At 47.0% G+C, this 9350-nt stretch overlaps 1 protein-coding gene across 1 annotated transcript; it reads right to left on the minus strand.

Annotated features, from left to right (window-relative positions):
- Positions 1-1103: 1103 nt before the first annotated feature.
- NEFL (neurofilament light chain) lies at positions 1104-8054 on the minus strand. Its single transcript, XM_008541775.2, has 4 exons — positions 4258-8054; positions 3099-3223; positions 2366-2685; positions 1104-1760 (listed from the first exon to the last, which is right to left on the minus strand). Exons 1-4 carry the CDS (start codon positions 5302-5304, stop codon positions 1534-1536), a joined length of 1719 nt encoding a protein of 572 aa, XP_008539997.1. The 5' UTR covers positions 5305-8054; the 3' UTR covers positions 1104-1533.
- Positions 8055-9350: the final 1296 nt, after the last annotated feature.

The raw sequence follows: 9350 nt of genomic DNA on the forward strand, positions 1-9350 counted from the left end.
AAAGAAATATTTTACCTACTTGCTTGGTGACATATATTTAACTAGAATAGGCAATGTGAAGAGATCAGATAACTTTAAACGAGATCACTTTGCTTTCAGGTTAAATTCATGACTTTTAAAAGTTGTCTAAAGAACAAATATTGAATGAAATTAGTTGACAAAGCAATTGGGTAAGAACAGAAGCAGAACAGCAGATAATCAATAATTTCATCCACATTCCACAACAAGTGCAAGTGCAAGAGCTTTCATAACTTCACAGTGGGTGGGGAGGATGGACAGGTATGTATTTGATGCAATGTCCAACCAGTTGGAGCTATCACTGAAATCCACATATTTCCCAATAAAGACATGCAGAGCAATGGCAACGTAACAAACAGGTATATAATCTCCCCCCTTTAGTGACTCATAACAATTTCATTATCTGTATCCACAGATTTTAAGAGGTCTAAGATGGGTGGCATTACTTGAGGTAACAGAATTAAGCTAACAACACACTGAATCATGAGCTCAGGATTGCAGGCAACATGTTTGCAATAGCAAATACCCTTCAATGTTCTTACTCTCTCCATCCCAAATTACACATTGATAAAAAAATTACTCCTTCTGATTATATCGTTTGCTTGGGTTTTAACTTCTGCCCGTAATATTTAGACTATATTTTTTAAATGTAGTTCTAGTGATGGATGAGTGAGATTCATAATCTATCAATATTGCATTCATTGTTATATACTAGGGTTAAAGTTACCTGTTTACCATAAAGGGTATATTTATCACATAATTTCAGAATTACCTCCAACAAAGCCATTCCCAACATTATATAGAAGATTTTATTGGGCAAAGTTTATTGCTATTTATAAGAGAAAAAGAGCGTCAGAGACTCTATTCACTCAACTGTATTATCAGTAACATTTCTGAGGGCAGAGATTTCATGAATGGTCATGACCTAACTGCATCCCTCCAATTACCAATTAAGAGAGAAAAAGGCATTGTAATGGTTGAAATTTTGACTTACAAGAATTGGAGTTCAATAGTCCACTTGTATATGACTTATATTGGTGCCATCTTTAAGATATTTTAATTAAGTCAACAACCACAGCAAGAAATGTCATTCAGTGTAACTTTATTTACTATTTATTGCACATAATTCGAGGTCTTTAATTTCTAACCACCAAAGGTTCAAAGGACTATTTTTTCCATGAAGTTTAACATTAACATTAGTGAATTCATTTATTCATGTTGGTGTTTTTTTATTGTAAACATCTGAATTATTCACATTGCCATAGATCCTGAACTCAGAAGCGTGGACCATGCACAGGCTGGCAGCAAGCCAGGAAGCCACTCTGCAAGCAAACGATACTCTGCATAAGGAGAAAAGTCATAGCACAACATTGAATGTCCAACCTGAGTCACCTCAGAATTATACATGTATTGACTTCTTAATTCATATAGTATCTGGAACTCAACTGGTTGGGTGGTGATGGGATTGACCTGATTTCAGGAGAATATTCCTGGAATAATTAAGGAAAGGGGGGCTCAATCTTTCTTCTTGGCTGCTTGCTCCTCCCCGGCACCTTCATCTTTTTTCTCCTCCTCCTCAGCTTCTTTGGTTTCTTCTCCTTCTTCAACTTTAGCTTCTTCTACTTTAGCTCCTTCTTCTACTTTAGCTTCTTCAACTTTTGCTGCTTCTTCTACTTTAGCTCCTTCTTCACCCTCACCTCCTGCTTCTTCCTCCTTGGCCTCCTCAGATTCTTCCTTGGCAGCTTTAACATAAAAAGAAAATTTACAAACTCCAAATCCAGGGGAAGTCCAGTCAAAACATTTCTGCTAAGGTTTTGTGGGAAAACGCAAATGTCAGAATGCTTCCCCCAAACCTCGCAGCTCCACGCCCCCAAAGCACATGCCACCAACAATGCGGGCCAGGCATAATTCCCCACTGAACACACGTTTAAACAGAATGAGAGTACTTCTAGGGACCAGAAGCTCTGCTCCTTTCCGGGACCATCAGTTTCTCTTTTATTATGTGTCTGGTACTTACTTTTGTTCTTTAGGACACCAACGCGCTGTGTTAAATGAATATATGTTACAACGCTTCATAGGAATAAAAAGACAGCAGTAGGGGAATATTTTTAAATGTTATTTTCAAAAAACTACCAACCTAAGCAGAGATGTGTGCCTCTGGGAAGACGGATAATGTGAGAAATCAGATGCTCACCAGGGGCTTGTTGAATAAATAGATAACTGTATTATTTAACATTCTAAACTCATATATGAATAAAACTTCCTTGGCATAAATCTTATCCATCTCCTAACAAACACCCACGCTCAGCTTGCACTTGAAGTTGTAAGGACTTGTTTCTCATCATACCTTCTTCCTCTTCAGCTGCCTCCTCTTCCTCAGCCTCTTCCTTCTCCTTCTCCTCCTCTTCAGCTTCTCCTTCAGAGGGGGGCTCGTCCTTGGCTTCCTCGGCTTTCGCAGCCTCAATGGTCTCCTCCACCTCGATCTGCTCCTCCTGGACGTGGCTGGTGTAGTAGGTTGGGAAGGAGCGGGCGGACATCAAGTAGGAGCTGGTCTGTAAACCGCCGTAGGCAGATCGGCCAAAGACCTGGGAGGTCTGGGTGTAGCCGCTGGTTATGCTTCCCACGCTGGTGAAACTGAGTCGGGTCTCTTCACCTTCCAAGAGTTTCCTGGGGAGGCAGAGGGAGGTAGGGTTAACTAACACTGAACCCAGGACGTGCGTTGAATGACTCACTCTGAGCCCATCTTCCCCCAATGCCACCTTGAGAGGCAGGCGAGCAGGGCTGGGAATTGTCAAACCTTAATGGCTGGGAATGTTGTGACTAAGACCAGAAAAAATAAAAAACCACTTAAGATAGTCCTGTCCCTTAGATTTAAAATGTAATGGGAAGCTAAGAACAGGACTCGTTATTACAGGGTTAAATTCTTATATATATATATATGTCTATATACCTTCTTGGAAACAGCCAGAAAGCACTTAATTATTTCAAAGGACTATTCTTGAACGTTTCTGATTCACCATAAATGAAATCTGCTTTTCTTCCTAAGGCTGGATGGCTGCTCCCTTCGCCCCTGGTTTTACCTGTATGCTGCAATCTCGATGTCCAAGGCCATCTTCACGTTAAGGAGGTCTTGGTATTCCTTCAGGTATCGCGCCATCTCACTCTTCGTGGTTCTCAATTCATTTTCTAATTTGTTGATTGTGTCCTGTTGGAAGACAAAAAAAGAAAAGAAAAGAAATCCAAGCATAAATCCCCACTGCTCTCATTTTACAGAAGTACAGCTGCAAAGGCCTAGGTTTAATTCAAATCAAAGTGCACACCTTCAATAAAATCTCCCCTAAAACAACTGCCCTTTCTCTTTTGTAACCTTTCCTTCCTTCCTAAAAAAAAAAAAAATCCAGCTTCATGAAGCATGAGATGAAAAAAAAAATAATCCAAAAAGCTGAAGAAAAATTCTCTTTTATCTTCTTTAATTAATACTGTCTAATGATCATCATAAAATGCCTGCAAGAAACTAAATTGATTTTCTTTATTTGTTTCTCATTCATTGGTTAACTTTACCCTGGTCACATGCAAGAAATTACTCCATTATTGGAGAAGGAAATAGCTGGATTTTTTAAAAATTTACTTTATCTAAAATATTTTCTGTGTATCTATATTATTTTCTCTCCTCAGAATAGGAAGATACTTGAAAAATTTTTTTTTTACTGTGAACATCATTACCTACAATTTTGACTGTATCCCTGTCTCCTGCTAAGGGAAGGGAGTGGTTGGTAAAGCTAGTCAGAAAGCATGCTGGTCACAGTTATCCTTCAGAACTAATGCGATCTCTTCACTGTATTTATTAACCAGATGGTCCAATCCGTGCTGCAAAGCAACTTGATACTGCAGGCCCTTAGAGAGGCAGGCCGGAGGCCACGCCCAGCTCCCACCCCTCCCCCCACCCCACCCAACACCCTGTAGGGCTGGGCAGCTTTACTGCGGAACAGAGTTAACTGCACCAACCACGCCTTCGCAGACTGCAGTCTCGCCCCCACCCCGCCCTTCAAGTGCCTCGCCCCTCCTGTACAGTCCCCAAAGAGCCAAGTCCTACCCCTAATCGCTGCTTGCCGATGCCTCATCTCTGGTCTCCACTTTCTGGGCGCGTCCTCACCTCTACTCCCCCACCTCCACCCTACTCCAAAGACTCCATTCTGCAGCCCCCTCCCCGCCCCCACTGTGTTTTGGATGGTGCCCTACCTGCATAGCACTAATGTCGGCGTTCTGCTTGTCCTCCAGCTCCTGCAGCTGCTTCTCCAGCGCTTCGTTCATGCCCCGGCACGCTTCGATCTCCAGGGTCTTGGCCTTGAGCAGGCGGCGGCTCTCGGACACCTCGTCCTTGGCGGCGCGCACCGCGTCGGTGTTCTTGGCGGCGCTCTCGGTCAGCACGGTGAAGCGGCTCTTGAACCACTCTTCGGCGTTCTGCATGTTCTTGGCGGCCAGCTTCTCGTACTGGGCGCGGATGTCCTTGAGCGCGGCGGAGAGGTCGGGCTTGGAGGACACGTCCATCTCCACGGAGATCTGCGCGTACTGGATCTGCGCCTGCAGCTCGGCGATCTCCTCTTCGTGCACTTTCTTCAGAAAGGCGATTTCGTCCATCAGGCTGTCGATGCGCTTTTCGAGCTCGGCGCGGGCGAGAGCCGCCTCGTCGGCTCCTTTGCGGGCTTCCATCAGCCGGCCCTCGGCGTCCTCGCGGCTCAGCACCTCCTCTTCATAGCGCGCCTGCAGGTTGCGCAGGGTCTCCTCCAGCCCTTCGCGCTCGCCCTGGAGCGCCTGCTTCTCGTTGGTGGCGTCTTCCGCCGCCAGGCGCAGGTCGCGGATCTCCTGCTCGTACAGCGCCCGGAAGCGGGAGGGCTCGGAGTGCTTCTGGCGCAGCACCAGCAGCTCAGCTTCCAGGACCTTGTTCTGCTGCTCCAGCTCGTGCACGCGCTCGATGAAGCTGGCGAAGCGGTCGTTGAGGTCCTGCAGCTGCGCCTTCTCCTGGGTGCGGATAGACTTGAGGTCGTTGCTGATGGCGGCCACCTGGCTCAGGTCGAGGTTCTCGAGACTGGGCATCAAGGAGCCAGAGCTGGAAGAGTAACTGCGGCGCACGGACAGCGAGGAGGAGACGGGCGCCGAGTAGCTGGAGTAAGCGGAGCGCGCGGTGCTGTAGCCGCTGCGCACGCTGGAGATGTGCACCCGGGGAGTCTCCATGTAGCGCCGCTTGTAGGAGGTCGAGTAGTACGGCTCGTAGCTGAAGGAACTCATGGTGGCGGTCGGTGCCCCCCTGGCTGGCGGCGGAGATGGGGGCCTATAGAGAAGGAAGAACGGGGAAGAGAAGGAGAGGGGAGGATGGATGGCTGTGTGCGGCTCGGCGCGGTCCTGCCACCCCTATTTATACTCGGGGAGAATTCTGACGCAGCCTGCGATCGATCACGGCGCGCCGGGCCAGTGGGGGCAGGCGCTGCTGCAGCCAAGGGGAGGATTCTGCGCAAAAGGGAAGGCGGGGGCGAGCGAGCGGCGGCTGGGTGCTGCGGCTATCGTCCTTTCCACTCTTCTCTGAGGCCTTCTGTTTTCTCTGAGACCCGGTACCCCCTTACTCAATTGCTTTCCCTACCCACCAACCTATCCTACTTAATCCTTGACCCCGTATCCCTCAGATTCTAATGTGTCCCCAATAACGAGTTCTCACGCCCTACTGACACCTTCGTTTTCCATTTCCCGGTAGCTCCGGGGCACCCTCCTCCCTAACTCGCCCCCTCCCCACCAGGGGCCTCCTTAATCATCCCCCTTGGTGTTTTTGGTGACAGTGCAGGGCGTTTAGGACACTTAAGATACAAATGATAGTCCAAGGTTGCATGTATGCCGCATACATGGAGCAAACTTTATTTCTTTGTAACTGTTTCTGGCACTTTCTTTAATTCATCTTTTCTTCTGGTTCTTTTTCTTTAATGCACTGCTTCTACACAGACGCGCACACACACACGTGAAACTGCGGCACTGTAGGTGTTGATTTTGGCATTTCTAAACCCTTGGAGCAGTTAACATCAGCCTTTTAGTGTTCCTAGATTTTCTCATTTCTTTCTGGGGAACGAAGCCTCGAAGGCTTTTAGCGAGTCGGAGCGTGTAGGTGGAGGAGAGCTGAGAAGGAGTTTGAAACTAACGGGGGAGAAAACCGACTTGCAGAGGCGGCGGCGAGCTCTGCAGCCCGGCGCTTCAGACTGTTACACGCCGCCTGTATCTTTCTCATCAAGCTACATTCCTGCTTGATGCCAGCAGCTCCATCACACTAAAAGCCCATTTCCCTCCTTTTACACCTGTGAATCACCAACCTGGTGATTTCGACAAGCCGTGCAGGTGGCTGATTTTCAGAGGAAAGCGGCAGCTGCCAGCCCGGAGCAGAGCACCGAGTGTGGTCTCCCGGGAGGAGAACTCAGACCTGAGACCTCGTTCTGGAGCGGACAGAAAATAGCCGCATGGTTCTTCCTCCCGACTCACTCGGATGAATAGACAACAGACACAGTCAGGAACCCATGGATTTCCTTTAGGAAACACCCAGATACCTGAAACTGTGCACGCCGTAATGCACGCTGATGCGGCCCTGTGGTTTGCAGAGCGTTTTTGCATACTTTGTGTCAGGGAGTCGCTCCGGTTTCATGGAGGGGTTGCAGCGATTTCCATAGGACACCTAAGATTTTTCTAAGGAAGCATTTAATTTTTGCTGTATTTGTATAAGAGTAGCATTTGACGTGCAACTTACTGATTTTTTTTTAGACGCAAACTAAGGAGAAGTATGGTAGCAGTTTTCAAATAGAGCAGCTGGATTCGCTTTCCCGGTGATGCTGAGAAGGTGCAGTACTGGGAGCGAGAACCACAATTGCTCAGGGAGGCACTGCACCCCTCTCCCGACAGGCGGGTGGGGTGAGGCTTAACCTCTGATCGCCTTGGCAACTCTAAAAGCCAGTGATTCTGACACCTGGCTCTTCAGGGTAGATGGAAAGACAGCAGCAGAGAACTTTCATGGGGTTTCTGAACAATCTCTATTGTCTCAAATAATGCAACTTTAAAAACGTTAACAGTGATAGTTTAATTGATAGGTCCATGCCTGCTCAACCATTCTAGGATTTCAAGCCTAAGCCATGAGGCTGTCCTAAATTTTGCTTGGCCCCGGCGGACATGATCGGGCACTCATTCTGACGAGTCTTCATAGCCCACATATCCTCCCGTCTTCTCGCTCATCAGTGGTTCAACCGAGCGAAAGGCTTCTCTGGGAAGGGAGGGGAGAGGGGACCTAGATAAGCCATATTTTTGTCTGCTCCCAATTACCCATATGTGGATGAAAAGTGGCAGAATGGATTTTTTTTTTTTAACCTGCTCCATATAAAACATTGTTTCACACTCCGTGTGTGTGAGTCTGCCTATACCCCACTCTTAGGTATTCATGAATTCATTTCCTTTGTGCCAGCTCCCTTCCCTCAGAGTTCCAGGTCACCCTCAGGGATCTCAAGTCCATCAGCATTTTTTGCCATTCCTGGCTGAAGCCTTTGACTGCGGAGGAGGCTGCCCACAAAGAAGGAGACGCTGATGGATACTGCAGGGGCAATGCAATGCTGCGGAGAGAAGAAACCCGTGAGGCACCTGCTGCCATCCTTTGGTTAGCTGAGAAGGGAGGCACACAGGAGTGGTAAAGGGTAGGAACGAGAGGGCAGGGCCCCTGCCTTTGCTGAACCTGGTGAACAGGGAGCGGGGAGAGGGGCAGACCACCATATTAATGAATGTAGATCTCTGGTCTTTTTACTTCTCCACTACAGCCTTGCTTAGAGGGCTCCTGAACCCAGCCTGGGGCTGAAGGTTGGTCCCCCTACCTTCAGCCTTCCTCTGCTGGATGCCTGCCTCTTCTTAAAATATTTTGCCCAGTCATCCTTCTTTTTAAGCCCTCTTCCAGCATTTTGCTCTTAATGCCCATGTGGCATTTGCTCCGTGTGTCAAAATAAAGGTAAAATGAGCAACTTTAGAAACTGTTTTAAAAAAGAATCTTGACTTTCTCTTCCCCTTACCGTGAAGGTTTCTGCATGAGTGTGTTTGCAACGGTGTCGTTATTTCTTTGGGAGAGGCTTTTGGATCTCGTTACACACTTGGGCATTTATTCCCTTTTCAGCACCTCCTCCGCCAGCATGAAACTGGTTGAATGCTGTCACCAAAACACACACCTAAGAAATAACAATTACTTACAAAACAAACACAGTAGTATGTAGATAAAACTCACTAATAAAATTCCTGCCATTCTGGTTATCCCTAATATGTCTGTAATCCTCTGAAGGACTGTTTGAGGTAATTTAGTTAAAAAGTAAAATACATTGACATTACGACAGAGCTCATAAAATGCAACTCTTAAAACCCAATGAGAAGATTTTACTCCTTCTCCAATAGACTCAGAAAGGTTCAGATGGATAGGACCTGGTGACTTCTCATTTCATTATTCTAAAACTCCTTGGCACAGCAGGAAGGTCTGTATTGGCTTTGTTTTGAAAAGCTTGGCTTTAGGCTGGAATTCTGACAGAGCAGGCCTCGTGAAAAGCATCAGTCCGGGGACCAGGAGAGCAAAGGTCTGCCACCAGTGAGCTGTGGGAATAGTCCTGGTCCAGAACAACAGAGGAGTCTCTGTTCACCTCACCACCAGTACACACATCAGAGTCAGCAAACTAGGATCACTTTGTCGGTGCAAGGGGGGGGGGGGGGGTGGGAATGAAGGAAATAAACACGTGCAGGATTCCCTACCATATAAGAGGCATCTGATACCTATTAGTTAATAATTACAAAATCCCCCGGGATGGTTATTGTTATTCATGGCAAACAGCCGAAACCCAGAGAGACTAAGTAATTTTTGCCAGCTCACACAGCCCCTTCAGACCTCTGCTCTATGTGCTTCCAGCCTGAGTAGTACTCCACTCATTACACACACTACCCCTGCCAGCATTGCTGCTTCCATATGTCTCTGTGAGTGTGGTAATCGCACACCGCAGTCTGCAGAGTGTAGCGTGCATGCAGTGAACCTCACGTTTTGCAGACACCCTTATGAACTGATCTCCACCATGAGGAAACTGTCAATGAGCATGTTTCATTTGGACAGCTAGTGGTGGCAGTGAACTGTATGGTTGTTGCAGGTTTCTGAAATGTCCCAATGTAAAATAAAGTGGAGGCTACCAGTGGAGCATGACACATAACTGATGATGTCACTTTTTAGACACTGCTCCAAACCTCAGTTTACAAAACACTTTTTATGGGATTAATGAACTAAAATGCAAATTAGCTAT

Source organism: Equus przewalskii, chromosome 2, assembly GCF_037783145.1.
Source record: "Equus przewalskii isolate Varuska chromosome 2, EquPr2, whole genome shotgun sequence".
Classification (NCBI taxonomy): Eukaryota; Metazoa; Chordata; class Mammalia; order Perissodactyla; family Equidae; genus Equus; species Equus przewalskii.

Excerpts from the sequence above, each read along its gene's own strand:
- NEFL (XM_008541775.2), bottom strand. The coding sequence starts at position 5,304 with ATGAGTTCCTTCAGCTACGAGCCGTACTACTCGACCTCCTACAAGCGG. Across the intron at positions 3,224-4,257 it reads CCGACATTAGTGCTATGCAG|GACACAATCAACAAATTAGA; the intron begins GTAGGGCACCAT and ends GTCTTCCAACAG. Across the intron at positions 1,761-2,365 it reads GGCAGCTGAAGAGGAAGAAG|CTGCCAAGGAAGAATCTGAG; the intron begins GTATGATGAGAA and ends TTTATGTTAAAG.